The sequence below is a fragment of the Staurois parvus genome, unplaced genomic scaffold, assembly GCF_062004578.1.
Source record: "Staurois parvus isolate SC_StPar_1 unplaced genomic scaffold, SC_StPar_1.0 ptg000139l, whole genome shotgun sequence".
Lineage (NCBI taxonomy): Eukaryota > Metazoa > Chordata > Amphibia > Anura > Ranidae > Staurois > Staurois parvus.
The window spans coordinates 4,035,596-4,054,005 of NW_028317935.1; the positions used below are offsets into that span (position 1 = coordinate 4,035,596).

An 18,410-nucleotide genomic window follows, 5' to 3' on the forward strand; every position below is an offset into this window, starting at 1 on the left:
TGAAAAACAAATGCCCTTAGATACACTGTAAATTAACATGATTTTTCTAAAGATGGCCATTCATAGTTAGAATTTCATTTGCAGGTCTGGATAGTTATTTTTAGGGCCTACAAGCAAAAATTAGTTGACTCAGTGATGGCATTGTCGAATGCTCTGACAAGTTATTTTTTAGAGTTTAGTTTGAACCTTGGATTGATTTTTCTGTACGGCAGCTTAGGTCTTGAAGATATTTTTAACTTCACTTAGCTTATAATGCAGCATGAGTGTTCCAAAGAGGCAGGGGCAGCACAAGGTGTCAATCAGGTGTGCTGCATGCACATGACAATAAACATGCTGCCAAGAGAATAGGGAGGGGAGTGATGAGTAATTAATTTGCTGCTTTCCCTTCATTGTTCAGTCACAGGTCAGGGTAATAAAGTACACTTAGGCAGGCCATGGACAATGCAACTTTCTTTCCTGCAGTCACAGGTTGCAGAAAGTAAAATTGCTCAAGTCAATTCCCCCATCTACACAGTCAGTCTTGACAAGGAATCCCTTCCACAGAGCTATTGTGTTCTCCTGGCAAGGGGGCAGGTAGCCATCCCTGCTAGGAGAACATAGTGATTATTGCTATTGGCTATACAGTAGCTGCCAGCAATAATCGCATGAAAAATCCAACTGACTGGCTGCACCTAAGTCGTACAACAGTCAAATTGGGCACATTCAGCCTGCCCGTAGATGGTTCGAATCTTAGCTAGTCCCTGCTGAACCGGCCGTGTCTCGAACCATCTATGGCTGGCTTTAGCTGTGCTGTTTAACAGCAGTAGAGAAAAGTCAGGTCACCAACCCTACTCTGCTGTTTAGCAGGGGTGTGCAAACCTCCTGAAAGGATGATGGACAGAAACATGTAATCCATTGGCAGGTACAACAGCTTTAATATTGTATTTCAACTGTCTGTTTAGCTGTTTGCCTGGAGTTCAGCTTTAAAGTATATTTCCACTTTTTGCAGCCAAATTGGGTTAACACCTACTTTGTTATAAGTTCCGATTAACATAGCAGAACTTAAAAAAGGTAACCAGCAATTTTTTATTTTGTTTTTAAGTGGTTTTTACTTGCTTAAAAATCCTTACATGCTCTCCCTGCTTTGTAATGTTTAGGAGGGGGACTGATGTGAACTAATGTCTGACATATATATAAACAATGCAGCGCTAAAATGAATGTGAATAAATATAAATAAATAATACCCCCAGTGCACAAAGGGGTTAAACTATTATCCAGTGCAACACGTGGATTCCCAGCGGGAATAATGAATGTGTAAAAGTGACCAGTGTCCTCACCGACACTCTAGAAAATACCTCAAATAACACTCTGCCATGATACATACAAAAATTACACAATAATAAATACAGCAAATAAAATGTCCATAATAGTGCTCAAAACACAATATTCATGCAAGTGCTGCTATGTGTTTACTACGTGCAAATCCTTAGTGGCCGAAGTGCCCCCTCACCTCCTTAAATCGACCCTACAGGCTCAGCTCGCTCTAAGAATTAAGACCACTCTGGATGGCAACAGGATCCTGTTCGAATCCACTCCCAAGTGGGACCCTGAGGAAGTCACGTGTCCAGCGTGACGCAACGCGTCAGTACGCGAGGAGGTATTTCTGGGTGCGCGGTGACGTCACTTCTGGCGTGGGGGCCATATTGGAAATCCCTGTACCTGTGCAATACATCTTTAGCATGAGGTAGTAGAGCTGTGTTAAAGGAGAAGGAGCATGTGAGTGGGCAATTTCCTTTACTGTTTACATCCAAATGAAAAACGGTTTTACACTATGGAGGTTCTTTGTTTGTATATGATCCGGAGAGGATGCTGTTGACAGGGCGGTGCATTAAAGAATCGGAGTACTTGGGAGTGGATTTGAACAGGATCCTGTTGCCATCCAGAGTGGTCTTAATTCTCAGAGCGAGCTGACCCTGTAGGGTCGATTTAAGGAGGTGAGGGGGCACTTCGGCCACTAAGGATTTGCACGGAGTGAACACATAGCAGCACTTGCATGAATATTGTGTTTTGAGCACTATTATGGACATTTTATTTGCTGTATTTAATATTGTGTAATTTTTGTATGTATCACGGCAGAGTGTTGTTTGAGGTATTTTCTTGAGTGTCTGTGAGGACACTGGTCACTTTTACACATTCATTATTCCCGTTGGGAATCCACGTGTTGCACTGGATAATAGTTTAACCCCTTTGTGCACTGGGGGTATTATTTATTTATATTTATTCACATTCATTTTAGCGCTGCACTGTTTATATATATATATTCATACTTTAATCACTTAGGTAAGAGGTTAGTGTCAGCAGCTTGAGTGTTAGGGCCCCATTTTAGCGCAGGAGGATTTTTTCTGCCATTTCTAATGTCTGACATAGTTAACTCTGTCTGTACTGTGTTTGCAGCTGTTATTATCTGTAAACTAGTTTTTACCACTGTCTGTCCTAACAAAGGGTTAAAAATGTAGAAACCACCCTCCTATATTATACGTATATTATAGAGGGATAGTTGAGACTGTCCTTCATTAACAGAGACACTGAGACTGTCTAGAAATTCTTAAGTTGGCAATACATGGATGGAAATTTAGTCGGTTAAGCAGGGACCGGTCAAATTTTGATCCATGTATGGGCACCCTGGTTGTAACCAGGTTGATCTATAAATTGATTTGTGTACAACCATCCTGTCAGGTTTTTCCTGAATGATTAGTGTAGTCAGCTTCAACCAGCAATGCTAATCATTGCATTCTTGTGGCAAGGATGTCTCCCCGCCGACAGAACACAAATAGCACTGCAGGAGGGATTCCCCCATCAACACTGATGGAGGAATCAAGCCATTTTTTTTCCTTCCACCCATGATGGAAGAAAAAAAAAATTCAGAAGATATGGCCATATCCATGGAAACATCTAAAAGATAAGAAATATTGTGTGAATGGTCACACATAACAAACATATAGTGGGGTTTTCTCACATTTGACAGCAAAAGTGGAAATACGCTTTAGTTTAAAATTTTCTCAGATTTTAAGCTTTTTTGTAAAACTGCTGCAGTTATCTGTCTTGTATTCCAGATACAGAGTTGTGAAGACATATTAAGCCATTTTCAACCCTTTACTTAATTAAAGACCAATTTATTTTAGATAGGTGCCTGATAACTCCCACTTCTTGCTTGTCTTAGAAAGCTCTGACATATCATCTCAGAATTTTGTTTTTAATTGGTCCCAAGGCACTTCATGCCATTTAGCACACTTTTTGTTCAACTATATTTTTGACAAGCTGACCTAGCAAAATCCTTTATATTTTGGGTAATTATGTATTTAATAACACTGTTTAAATTGCTTAACTTTCCCTAGACAAAATAAAGTGTTGTACTACATTGCAGCCTCACTGTTAGGAATGAAGATAGAGGGGAGAATTCAGGAAGAATGGCACACACAACGAAAATGGAGAGCATCCAAGTTGTAGAAGAATGGTAAGTTTCTATTCCATGTTACAACATCCCCACCAAATGTACCACAATGCTTTATCTGTCCAATACGCTTTTTAAACCTAAAGAGCCATTAATTAAAGCTGTTCAAAACATGACCACATCTCCAGCCCATTGCTAGTTTTGACTGTTGTGTCTAACCAAGGCCACAGTCTGGTTAGTAAATTATTTTGATTTGATGTTTTGGCAAGCTGTTAAGCCTGCTGCCTAAGCTTTATCTAAAAAGGATATGTCAAGAGTTCCTGAGAAGCTTTCTGTAGCATTGGAGTGTAGTGCACTGTATAATCATGCTAGTTAGTGGTTATGGAATTTTTTGAGGGCATACTGTGTATATATATATATGTGTGTGTGTTTCAAATTAAAGTCCATGTAAACCATGACTGACAAACATAAACAATTGTCTTTTTTTTTCTTGTAGAAAATACTGTTTCCACCTCTTTTCATCCATTTTTTGCATATTAGCATTGATTATCTCTTGCAACTCTATTGCAGACACTTCTGTCGACATGCACGAATTGCAAACAGCAGCTGCATGTCAGTGCTTAAGGCGTGATTCCTGTTAGTAGTAGCAGCAGAATATGCCTTTGCAATTAGTGACAACACAGCTGCTTATAGTCCCTACCCGAAGCACATTTCAATTGTGGAAGAAAATTAGATTTGTTCTTATCATGGGTTCATGATGAATCCCTGGCATTTGCAAAGTTTGGAAATTGAGAACTTTTGGCAGAAACGTTTGAAGATTTTCCCACCAGAAAGAAGGAACAACTTAAAATGCAGTGCCTTTGCCCTGGTCACCTGAGTCATTTGAAGGAATGAATAGTTCAGCACCCATTCTATAAAAGGATGGACTGACAGCAGCTATGTTGTCAATGTGTGCTGGAACTGTTAGGGCACACTGACAATTCTTCCTTTTTTTTTTTTTTTTTTTTAACATACTCCCTGTGGCAGTCCCTGGCTTCACTCGACTTTTGTTTGACAATAACTTGTTCCTTAGACCTACAAATCGCCAAACTGAATAATAATAATTATTGGAACTTTAAGCTAGGTTTATAAAACTGTTTCAGATTCCCTAGTAAAAACACAGGAAAGCAATTATGAAACATATTTTTATCCCATAAAAAAAAGTGCCTTAACAAGAACTCTCATGTCAGGATTAGCAGGTATTTTTAATGAAAGCTACAGATTTCAGAAGTTACTTTTGAAATGACATTAACAAATTTAGGATTCTATGAGTTTTTAGCGGTTGGGTTTACATCAACTTTACATGATTAACAAGGACTGCATGCTTCCAATTCGCAAATGACTTTCATTCTTCTAATTAGTACATATTTACCTCCCAAACGGCCACACTTTTTGGATATAACACATGTTATGGCATGTACAAAATAAGATACGCCCTTTAGTGATTGGGGTTACATCAACTTTACAATTTTGATGATTAACAAGATTCACATGCTTCTGAATTGCAAATTACTTATATTCTCCTAAGCCAGGTGATTCCAAACTTTCAAAACAAAGGGCCAGTTTACTGCCTTTCAAACTTTTGAAGGGCTGGACTGTAGCCAGTGGGTGTAGAAAATGCCCTGGCATCGGTGGGAGTAAACAATGCCATAGGCTTGGTGTTCAGTGGGAGTAAAAAATTACATAACTGGTGTTAGTGGGAGGAACAGTGCCCCATAATTGGTGTCAGTAGGAGGAATAGTGCCCCATAATTGGTGTCAGTGGGAGTAATAGTGCCCCATATCTGGTTTCATAACTCCATCATTAGTCTCAGTGGGAGTATTAGTAGCCCCATATCTGGTTTCATTGGCACGAATAGTACCCTATCATTGCTGACAGTGCGATGAATAGTGTTTTTTTTAATATACATTTTAACACCGATCTGAATGATTAAATCCTTTCTTTCTCCAAACTCAGTCGTTTAAATAAATGTGAGCCTTAGCATCTTTCTCTGTGTTTTTTCCCTATACTGTATATATACATTTTTTTCCATATATATCATCTAAAATTTGCCCCTACATTGTTATGCATGTCTTTCAAACATGATCCAATAATATCATGCATCCTCTAGATCCTCCTTTGGTTCAGAACGAACAGGTGCTACAAAATGTAAATATAATCTATATATATATTTTACTAGAACTTATATTAAATATTAGTTGTATAGATATAGTTTTTATGTAAAGAGAGTAGTTTTAAGTGACATTGATATTTATTGTCGTTTAATACATTACCAATACTGCCATTACATTGTTGATTTCATAGTATGTAAATATGTCCAGTGCAATAGTATTGTTGCCCCTTTAAAAGTTCATGAGCATTGGTCTCTACAAGCATATATGAAGGCTCCATTGAATTCCCTTCCATAAGCTTGAGAAAGAAGAGCGCCTGCCAGTACACCCGCAGTGCACATGCTCAGGAATTGCGTCGCCATCCGGTGAAGTCATCACGCCTCACATTGTGCTCCACGAGCATTCCAGTCCTTGCTTTTGGATCTACTGTATTTTGCAGCCGGCTTCTTGGAACTGAACTAAGCAGGACTGTACAGAAACATGGCATTTTGGATGACCTAACACCGCAGACATTAACATCCTTGACAGATACTGATGTGCCTTTGATTCTTGGTTTTATGTGAGTTGCCAATTGTTTGTTTACAATAAATTTTCTTTTAAAATGTCTACACTTAGAGGCGCCTCTCTCTCTCCCCATCTCTTCAGTGGGAGAATTAGTAGCCCCATCTCTGGTGTCAGTGAGAGGAATAGTGCCCTGTCTTTGGTGTTAGTGGAAAGAATAGTGGCTCCTATCAATGGAAGGAATATTGCCCCAAGGGCCGGAAAAAGATAAACAAAGTGCCACATCTGGCCCATGGTCTGCAGTTTGGAGACACTTGTCCTAAGCAGTACATATTTACCCCAAAAACTGACCACATTTTTGGAGACAGCAAATGGTATGGCATGTACAAAAGAGGTTCTGCCTATCAGCAGAAAGCATCTTTGTCTAATCACCCACAAAACATTATACCAGTCCTGGGATACTATTATAAAGAGGGGTTACAGTTGGAAGTAAGCCTGCTATAAACCAAAAAAAAACCTGTGCTGCCATTGCTGAGCTTCTTCTGGAAAAAAGTGGTTGTGCGCTTATTCAGTGGCCTCATTTTTTTTTCCTTTATATTCAAATATTTTTTTATTGAAGTTTTTCAGCAAATACATTAACATTAACTGATAACATCAATATAATATATATATATATATATATACATATTGAAAGTCGTACAGTTCTGGAACCAATTTCTATCTGTTCTGGGACAACCAAGAACCATGAGGAATATAGGGAAGAAAAGGGTAATAGGAGGGGGAAGGGGTAAAACAAAATGGCCTCATTTTTTATGTACTGACCCGTAATATATATGCAGGTCAGATGTTCTTGAATTCATTAGGTATATCAAGTAATGACAAGAATTTTTTTCAACAGAAATCCTCCTTTTTGTTACAACCCTTCCATGAAACAGCGTGGAGAAGCCCCTTTTTCACATCTACTTTTAACCAGAATTAGGAGGTGTGGTTACCACCTACGGAGCCACCCGGTGATGAAATTTACTTCTGTGTTACGCCAATGCAATACATGTAGAATGTCTGGGTTTCAGCTTACAGAGCAGTATATACAACAGCAGGAGAATTTTACCATGGCATATACTGTTTAAGTGGACTGTAATATAAGGACACCTCTATGTCACTGTACAGAGGAAACCAAGAAAAAAGCAGATTTCCAACTAGGAAGCCTTTTCAATTCGCATGGGAATAGGGATAAAGTTGCTGACCTTTAATAAATATTGTAATTTGAATCAATCTATAAAATATTGACTCAAAAATAGCCATTCTTTTTTAAATTTGATTATTCAAGTTATGGTTTCTCTGACAGATGGGAAATCATAGTTTTCTCTAAGTGTGAGAAAATTTCAAGCACACTTCACACTTATAATGACTGTGACAAATTATGCAATGATTAGCATTCCAGCACTTCAAAGCACTCACATGTCACATGCATAATATTTGCCCAGAGATGGTCTTTAAAAATAGCCCGACTGTACCTGATATAATAATACAACAAATATCCCACACAGGTTTAATGCAAGCCTCACCATAGGATAATGGTGAATAAAAACACAAACAAAAACAATAAAAAATAAAATTTTTATCTAACTTGATTAAAGATGATGAGTTACAAAAATAGCAATAGCAGCTTCATTCCAGTCCATTTCTTAGCAGGGTCTCCAGGCCTAAGGGTATTTATGACTTATGAGTTAAAGTGGAAATCCACACAAAAAACTATATACACCACTAAAAGACATATTTGTTTACTACTTTACCTGCCCCGGGATTAGTAAGTTTTGTGCAGTCATACTGCACATCAAGAAAGAAGACATGCATTTTCTCTTATTGAAGCGGAGTTCCGCCTAAAAGTGGAAGCTCCGCTTCTCTGCCTCCCCCCCTCTGCTGCAACATTTGGCACTTATTGGGGGGAAGCAGGTACCTGGTTTTGATAGGTACCTGTTCCCACCTCCAGCTCATTTTGCTACAGTGAACTGAGCTGGAAGTTCACCCCCCGCAGCCCTCTGGGACACTTCACAGGTCCCAGAGGACTGTGGTTTAATGCACAAAGCGCACCCATGCACACTAGGTGACTGGCTATGAATCACTGCCTGTTTCCCTTAGTCAAGATAGCGGCAACAGCACTCAACAGTCGTTTGAAGAATTGGCTCGGGGTGAGGACAACGCTGGATCCCTGAACAGGTAAGTGTCCTAATATTAAAGGTAAACAGCTACAGTATTTGTAGCTGCTGACTTTTAATTTTTTGGGTGGGAGGGCCGAGGGCCAGAACTCCACTTTAAGTTTTTCGTTTGAGGTGTAGGAGACTACCGGATAAGCAGACTTGACATTTTCATGCAATGTCTGCTTTTAAGTAATTCATCTTCCTGGATTTAGCTTACAATTTAGCTTACTATGTCACCTTCCAGCCTCTTCACTAGACAATATATCAGCATCATCACCTCTGTCAAATGAGCAGAAGTTGGCATAGAAAGTGGTAAAGTACTCAGTAACCTACTGGCGAGCAGGAATGTGATACATTTTTTTAAACCTCTTTTAAAGTTGCATGTACACTTTTCTGTTTTTGGACCCTGTGCCTGCTGTAATTGCAATAAATAAAATGCATTTTCCTCCATTTTTAGGATTAACATTGAGGCTATCACAAAACAACATTATAATACATTTATTTATTGTCTATTCAATGGGAAATATACATACAAAGGCTAAGAGGAACCCATTGAATTATTGTGATTTAGAATCTTTCAATATAGATGAAAATTTGAAGAACTGCCCCACAGCAAAGAAAATCTAAGATAAGTACAGCAAGAAAAAGATCTATAGATAAATGTGTAAGAACCTCAATTCCTTCCCTGCTGCAGTATTGCACAAATTCACACAGAATGAAAATCACAGGTTGAAAATGTAGCTAAACATAAATAAAATACATTTAAGAATATTTCTATAAATTTAAAACAATCTGAAATGTAGGTACTGTATGTTGTCAATGGAAATTGCTCTTAAAGTGTTACTAAACCTAGGCCCCTACATTCACTAAATCTGGTCTTACACAGTACACAGAACATGGAAATGCAATTATTGCATTAACTATAAACTGCTAAATACCTTTTCTCATCAGCAGTATATAGCAGTATTGTGACTTCTATCAGTGTCCAGCTGAGCACTGGTTAATCTTGTAGGAGGAGTTTTCATTCTCCCCGACTGTCCTATGAGGCTGCATAAACCCTGACCTTTTGTCTGGACAGTGCCGATTGGCCCTGTGCTGATCACATGCACCCTGCCAAAAAAACAACTCTCTAGCAATCCACACTAAACTGAGCATGCGTAATGAGGCCTGGAGGCCTGTACTATCAGCAGATTGATTGGGGACAGTAGAAGAAGGGGAGGATCAGAGAAGACAGGATGAAACAGCCTTTCTACACAATGTGGATTAACCCCTTAGGTTCCACAGTGAGTATAACAAACATGCTTTACTGCATATACAGACTGATTTTACTATTGTGGGTTTAGTAACACTTTAAGCAGGTTACTGTAATTTTAGTACATATACATATATACTGTGCATATATAAATATATTTTGTCATTTTAGATATAATAAAACTGCCCCCCCTCCCACCAGGTCTTGTACTCATCTGTCCTCACAACTACCAGATTTTAACTTTGGAGCCCTCAGGGTGCCATATAGCTGCCACTGCAATGTCTTCTGGCCATACCCCTTCTTCTGCACATGCAGGTAAAATCTTCATTCTTTATCATCCATTCAGGAACACTAGAAGTCTTACATCTTTTGATTATACTGCCACCTACAAAAAAAAAACAAAAAGACTGTAGTCCAGCTAAAGATATCTCCTCCAACAAACCCCTAGCCCCACATACCACAGTTTTCTGCTGGTGTCCTAAGAGGGTGAGGGTGAGTGTGTTTGCATCAGTTCTTCAACTGTAAAGATGAATCTATTATTTTGCTAGCTTTTTGTCCTTAGAAAAAAGTCTTGATTTAACAAAAAAGATTCTATCTTGCTGCTGGAGGTTCTCTCTCTGATCAACAGCTATGCAGCACTGTTGCCCTCAGCCTAGATTTGGGATTCCGGCATCTCAACCCCACTGAACTAGATATTGCAGAGACAGCCTGGACATGACCTTCCGGCACATGGTTCCAGACTGAGACTGAACTGTACTGCGTGCCCCCTTGTAGGTTCCACTCTAAATATGAGGGGGAAAATCAGAGTGGAGTCTCTTCAAGAGGTCCCATAATTCCCAGATTTGGTTCTGTTTGTCCAAGGAGTTGTTTAGGGATGCTGTTAGGTAATCCATTCTCTTTATGTCCCGAATCCTTTCATGTAGCTCAATCAAAGAGGGAGGCTCCCTTTTTTCCACTTAAGAGAAACTAAACACCTTGACACTGTGAACACATAGGCCAGTACCTTTTTGGAAGTGTGGCAGCACCCAAATATTGCAGAGGTCCCCTTTAAGCTTTAACATTTCTAAAAACATCTGTTTGCAGAACCAGATCATCAGCTCACTTCCTCCCCCTCATTTCCTGTGGAACAGTCTAGCAGCTGACACCCTAACTTTCAGTTGGAGATATTTTATATAAATGTGAAACCGCAAAGGCTATATCCTGAACTGCTCAGAATGTATGTTAAAAGGTACAAAGAGTAAAGAGGAAATAAATGCATTGTGACGTAATTGTTAGTATATACACCATGTAAGATGCATTTCAAGGCACTTAGCTTGCAGACACGAGTCTGGCTAAGTCCCAGCTGGTAAATAATAAAGCTTGCTTTCCTCATGTTCGTGTCCTGAGTTTTCCTGGAATTCCCAAAGTTGCTATTACAGAAGTTTTATGGAATGTTTCAGAAGAAGACCCAGGAGAAACATTTTAGGATTAAAGGAGAGCCAGGACCCAAAGAGGGAGTGGATGAGGTTGTGAATGCTGTGCCAATAAAGCATAAGTACCTGGCATGAGCAGTAAATGTGGTACAACATTCCCAGCTCTTTGTTGCAGCGCCAGAAATGCCTATCAGCAGAACCTACCTCAATTTTATTAGTGGCTGGGTTCTAGCTGTTTTTTGCAGAGGAAGGAGTTAACATTGTGGGATTGATCGCTTGGTGGAGCGTCAGCTGTGTGCATTCGCATTCTCTCGATACAATTTTCAGGAAGCATCCCCCCACTTCTGATGATGTTTTTGTCAATCAGCCACAGAGATGCAGTCTAATGCAGGCCATAGATGGGGAGAAAAACGGCAGATTTTCGGCCGATTAACGAACTATCGGTCGGTCTAAAAAACTTACCTGACCACCAATTATTACGAAAATCGGCCGATTAATGAGTAACCTATAACGGGAAATGATGTCATTTTGTGGCCTTTGTGATCCTTTTTCGGAAAACGATCGTTCGTTTTTGACCATCAATGAGGATAAAGTCGGGCGTTTTTCGAAAATTTTCCAACATCACCGATAATCTGAAAGTCCAAAATACACGAAAAACGGCCGACAAAATCGTCCACTAACGATAAGATAATCGGCCGGTTTTATTTTCGGACGAAAAATCGGCCGTTTTTCTCCCCATCTATGGCCTGCATAAGTGACTCAAGTCATTGACTGTTGAGCTTAATCCTGAGGAGTTGCAGTCTTCTGCTGTTACTCCTACATTTCACATAAACACCCATCTGTGTTTATGATCATGCATTCAGTAGACATTGCCACAAACCTGAGGCATGCTAGTAAAAGGTGGGGTTATCCTGAGCTGTCCTACAGTTTTTTAGTTTGATAGTATCCAATCCTTCTGTAGTCAGCAGTATAACCTGAATGTTTAAGACATCCTCTGTCCCCTAATGGACTCCAAGAAAAATACTTTATAGTCAGTACAGAAACAATTGAGTACTGTCTGTGATCCTCTTTTTATTTGCCCTAACATACAGCTTTCGGGGTCCATCCCCTTCTTCAAGGTCCAAGCAGTACTATCAGGTTAGTACTGCATGGACCTTGAAGAGAGGAGTACACATAGAAAGCATGTCCTGAAAAATTGTATGTTAGTGCAAATAAAAAAAGGATCATGGACGGTACTCAATTGTCTGTCACAAGTGCACTAACACGGCTACAATCCCTTAAGCATAGTGAGTACAACAAAAATTCTATTTTAATACTCAGGTAAGACTTACCTTGCAAACATGTGAAAAGGAGCATACCGTTTTACTTGATGACTGCATATGAAATATACATAATATTTATCTTCAGTGTTTTATAATTAACTGATTAAATAAAAAAAATATATGTATTTTAACCGTTTATGGACAGTGGGCGTGCTACACACTCCAAATGCTTTATCTAAATACTTTGGCCTTGTGTAGTATGCCCTGCCCCTCCTCCTCCACTTGCAGCTCTTTATTTGCATTCATCAGCAATTTCTGACTGTTGTTTTAAACAGCCAGGACTTGTTTTATTTACAGGAGTAGATCTTTATGTTCCTGTTTCAATTGACAGCATCTGTAATGTTGTTATTATTAGGTTATTATTGTTTCAGTGTAACTTCTCTTTTTCATTCATAGCAGATCAAGGTGGTAACCCATGATGCATATGATGTCAGACCTTCCAAGTAAAAAAAAAAAAAAACTTTCCTATGTAACACTTTTTTAAATTTTAGTTAACCCTAATAACTCCTTCCTCCCCTTCAATTCTTAGCTATTATTTTACTGCAGTTTTCTTCTTCTTCAATATTTGTATTGATTTTAAACAAACAGGAATAGGTACAGCACGTCACTTCAGGTATAAACAAAGATATTTAGAAACATTGGGCTCAATTCACTAAGAGATACATACTGCATTCATTTTTGAGTTAAAGCAACTCATGCGGTATTTATCTCAAAAGTAGTCAATTCGCTAAAAAACATGTTATTTACCAAATGCGTTACATATTTATGTTTTGTGATCTTAAATTTTACGTTTGCGTTTTGAGTAGTTTTTTTGCAATTTTTTTTTTCAGGCTAACGCTGTACCAGAAGGCACACAGCAATATTGTGAAACTGAAAACATTGTAGTGTGCTTTCATTCACAAAATGATCTCTCTGATGAAATGTTACAATTTATTTTCCTTCCTGAGCTCAGAGCAGAACATTTTCACACCGATATATTGTATGCTTTTCACGTCCTGGCTAGTGCAGGGTTCCTCTAATTGTTGTTTTGTACATTTCTAAAATGCTGCCAACAAACATTAGGTGATAAGTAACGAATGTGTGTGTTTTTTAATGAATTGACTTTAAGGATTTATCTCATGTTATTTATCTCACTGTTTTAGCAGATGTACTTTGATGAATTGACTCTTTTATTATCTCATGCAATATTTCCAAAAAATGAGCCACGTGACCTTCATATCGCATTTAGTGAATCGACCCCATAGTTCCGTTCACTGAAGTATAGTATAACAAATATTACAATGCGAAAGAAGACTAGTCAGTCCTGTAAACATTAGTATAAAGAGCTAAAACAAACAGGTACAAAAAAGTGGTATCAGACCACATTGGTAGTGCTATCACAAAGATTCTGAGTCAGGACCTGGTCCCTGCAAGAGTAAGGCCCTGCTGATTTTTTTTTTAAATACTTGTGATTAACCACTTCTCATCCACTCTATAGCAGAGGTACTGCTACAGGGTGGCACGGGTGCGCAAAATCACATATATATATACGTGATTTCGCATTTCCGGGTAGGGAGCTCACATGAGGCGCGTTTCCTACCCGGCTGCCACTGGCGGTCACAGCTGTCAGTCACCAGGTCCCGGCCGGTGGTTACTTGCCGGCGCCCGGTGATTGCTGAGCATCTCCCATGGGAGGGGGTGAGAACTGTTTGTAAACAAAACAGTTTTCTCCCGTCAGCTCCTGCACACTGCTTTGCATGGCAAAGGCATGCAAAGCAGTGTGCTTTCAGTGAAGCACAAACACAGCCCAGTATGTAAATTGGAACACAGTTAACCCTTTGATCAACGCACATGTTAACCCCTTTCTGGCCAGTGTCACAAGTACAGTGTCAGTTCTTTTTATTAGCACTGATCATTGTATTGGTGTCACTGGGGATGTCAGTGGCACCAAATCAGTTCCCCCCCAGTGTTAGAATTCCCACCGCAGTCCCACTATAAGGTGCTGATCACTGCCATTACTAGTAAAAATAAAAAACTAAAAAATAAAATAAAAAAAAGTATATATACCCCCATTTGTAAACTATATAAATGTCATGTAAGCCAATTAATTTACACATATTGGGATTTTTTGTTTTTAGCAAAGACATGTAGCAGAATACATTTTGACATAAATTTATGATGAAATTTGATTTTTTAAATGTATTTACTGGACATATTTAATAGCAAAAAGTCAAAAATATTGTTTTTTTTCTCAAAATTGTTGGTCTTTTTTTTTTTAAGTGCAAAAAATAAAAAAACGCACAGGCAATCAAATACCACCAAAAGAAAGCTCTATTTTTTATGGAAAAAAGGACATAAATTTCATTTAGGAGCAGTGCTGCACGACCGTGCAATTGTCAGTTAAAATAACGCAGTGCCGTAATGCAAACAATGGCCTGGTCAGGAAGGGGGGTAAATCCTCAGGAGGGCAAGTGGTTAACAGAAAAACCTTTTTTGTTTTCATTTTCATTTGTTTGTCTTTTCATTTTTTTGTGACACAATTAAAATTTGTACAACTTTGCTATGCTTTGTAATAGAAACAAAATGTTAGCATGATTATACAAAGGAGAAACTATATATACATTATGCCAAGTGAAAGCCTTGTTTATACTGAAATAAACAGTATATGTATTACTTTGATATCTTAGGAAATAACAGAATTATCTCAGGATCAGTAAGCCCATAGCTGAAATTTAAAATGGCTCTAGTCCATAATGGACATACAGGTGCACAAGCTGAACTGTATAAAATGTAATTTACTAGTCCTTAAGGCTAGGTTCTCACCTATGCAGTTTGCATTTGATCCATTTCTGCAGTACAATATGCGGTGCGTTTTTTCACATGCGCTTCTGATGCGTTTTGCTTTTTTTTCTTGTCGCTAGGCAGATTTAAATTGTAAAATGCATCAAAAACACGGCAAAAATGCACTACATGCTTTTCTGCAGCGTTTCCATTGAAGTCTATAGAACCAAAAAACTTAAACTTTTTGCGTTTGAAAAAAATCCCTGACTCTTTCCAAAAAAACGCACCAGGTGAAAACGCAGAGATGTGAACCTGTCCCATAGGAAATCATGTTAAATGGACTGTAGTGCGTTTCTGCAAAATGCTGCGGAAAATGCTTGGGTGTGAACCTAGGGTAAGAGAATAAATAAATAAAAATATACATTATATAGAGAGCCATAACACACTTCCTTTAAGAAACATTGTAAATTCCTGGGATAATTAACTAATTAGGATACCAGGAGTAAGCCAGGCACTCCCTGTAGTGATTTCCAGTTTACTCTTCATTGCAGTGGATTCAGAGAACCCTCCAACTAGAGTTGCCACCTCTTCCTTTTCAACCCAAACATATTAATTACACAGGTTCTGAGGCTAATTTATTGCAGATAAAGCATTAAGTGAGTTTAATTACCACCTTAATCAGCCACAGAACCTGTGTAATTAATATGTGTTCAGTTTTACAGGGGTGAGGTGGCAACGCTACCTCCAACAGTGGTGATTGCAAGCTGATTCTAAATGAACAGATCTGGTAACAGATTCCCTTTGAAGTGTATTTAACCACTTCAATACTGGGCACTTATACCGCCTTCCTGCCCAGGCCAATTTTCAGCTTTCAGCCCTGTCGCACTTTAAATGACAATTGCGCGGTCATGCAACATTGTACCCATATGACATTTTTATAAAAAAAAATTTCACACAAATAGAGCTTTCTTTTGGTGGTATTTAATCACCACTGAGTTTTTTATTTTTTTGCTAAATAAATCAAAAAACACCTGAAACTTTTGAAACAAAAACGCACTTTTCTTCGTTTCTGTTAGAAAATTTTGCAAATAAATAAAATTTCTTCATAATTTTAGGTCAAAATGTATTCTGGTACATTTCTTTGGTGAAAATAATAATACCAATTGAATTTGTATCTTCTTTTTTTCAAATGTTTCTATTATTTTTTTTATTTTTTATTACATTTTTTCTTTTTTGTACTGTTTTGTTTTTCAGCACACTGTGACCAAAGCAATACAATGTTACCATAGTAACATTGAACTACTCTGGGCAAGTGATCAGGATTTTTTTTTTTTAACACATTATGATTGCTACTACGAATCATTGATCATTGATATTTGCAATCTTTGTTATTGAATGAAACTAATTAATTCAGTCTTTTGTTGTGATTAGCTGTGATTGGGCAAAGCTGATCAAATGATACAGATGGGCTGTGATTGGCCCTGTCTGTATCATGTGACTGCCTTGACCAACACAATTGTATATAATGAATGGTATGACAGGAAGCCATCCATTGTATACAATTGACATGTGATCTGCTGTGATTGGTCACAGCAGTCACATGACATTGGCAACAGGCCAGTGTAGTAATATGTCATCAGCTGGTGACAGATCACGCCGCGGCCACGTGAGAGGCTCATTTTGACAGGACATCATATGACGCCCAGTCACAACGGCGAGTTTCCCGCCCGGCCTATAGCAGATTGACATTGTAAACCCTTAAGCCTAGTACACACAATCAGAAAACTGTACAAAAAATAACGCTTTCAAAGCAATCGTACGATAATCTGATCATTAGTACACAGCTTTTGTCTGAAATTATTAGAAGAGACAAGCACGAAAATGTATCTCATACGATACCAGATCGCATGATTTTCATTTAATCAGTTTTCATCCAAAAATACAATACAATACATTACATCCGAATTTTTATCTTGTCGTACAAGAATTTTCGTAACTTTAGTAAGCTCTTCATTTTTGATATGGAGAATAGCATGCAAAAAAAAAATGGACGATCATTCTTCAGATATTTTCATCGAATGTACGGGACTTAACAATGAATTTCTTATTTTCTCGCTTTTGGTCTGGTAAATATACTATTGAAATCATTTTGTTATATCTGTTTAATAAGTGCAAAAAATAACAGCTGATCCTGCCAGAAATCCAGTGCTGTTCTGTTCTGTCTGCAGTGTTTTCTCAAGCGGTCTTATCAACCCTGCTCAGGTTGTCTCCGTGAACTACACAGCCCCCCCACTATGTCATGAAGAAGAGTCGAGGGGAGGTCATCTGTAGCCCTAACACACTTCCTCTTCTAGGGCAAAAGGCTGCTCCTCCACAGATACATTAGATTGATTTAGCATTGTCATCCTAGTATATGGTGTGTGTTACTGGCAGGATCATCAGTTGAAAATAAAGAAATAATAATAATGCAGCTATCACATCACTGGTAAGCTGTGGTGTATTACAATTTTTATTCTTACGTTTTGATATACTTTAAGGTAGGAAGCCGTAGGGCTCGTGCAGCTGATAAAATCATGTTTAGAAGCTGTTCAGCATTTTTTTCAGCAGCCCCTGAACTCACCCTAATGTTTTCCTTTGTGTCCATGTACACATGTTCGTTTACAGGCATTTGAGTTTACAGTAGTTTTTTGGAATGCAGAAAACTTGCGTTCAGAAGTCAATTTTATCAGCATTTCAAACGCAAAACACTTGTAAACGCAGCTAAACGCGTTTATAAGCGTTTGCGGTTGAAATTTTTTTGTAACTCTTTCAGTTCCCGATGCTGTCCAGAGCCTTTTTTCATCATGAAAAATGCATGCAAAGCATTTTCAAGGTACTCAGATGGACAAAACACTGAAGACAGGATGTTCCTACCAAGCTTGTCACACATTGTAATGACCAATTCACACCTCAGACCTCTCCCATCCTTGGAAACAAAAGATATGTTAATGACCATTTCCACCTCAAATTCCTCATGAAGACCCCCTGCCAGGTGGCCTTAATGACTCACTCCAGCAGACACCTTTCCACCCTTGGAAACAAAAGAAATGTTACTGAGCAACTCACACCTAAGCCAATCTCAACACATACTGCTGTCTCTGCTTCTACTCTATTTCTCTGAAACAGTCTGAAATAGTTAATAATTTACCACTTTTCAGTGCATTCTGGGCATTTGGGAGGATCTCCTGTGCTTATCTTTAAAAAACGCTTTTAAACGCAAACGCACATAAACCCTCATAAGCGCGCATAAACGTGTTATGCAAACGTGGCTAAACAGATGTTTTTTAACCTGCATTTTCCAGCAGTTAGTTTCCATCGTTCAAAAGTGTCCCGTGTACATGGGGCC

The 18,410-nt window shown here is 38.5% G+C and overlaps 1 protein-coding gene across 3 annotated transcripts in view; it reads left to right on the plus strand.

The window, feature by feature from the left end:
* RGS17 (regulator of G protein signaling 17) overlaps nt 1-18,410 on the plus strand; it is a 156,449-nt gene that overhangs the window by 115,691 nt on the left and 22,348 nt on the right. Inside the window, exon 3 of one of the 3 annotated variants that reach the window (XM_089673515.1) lies at nt 3,404-3,493. The exons of 1 other annotated variant lie outside the window; for it this stretch is intronic. In XM_089673515.1, the coding sequence (XP_089529641.1) occupies nt 3,404-3,493 (90 nt within the window). The remainder of the gene's footprint in view (nt 1-3,403; nt 3,494-18,410) is intronic. One more of the 3 variants, XM_089673516.1, reaches the window with a different exon arrangement.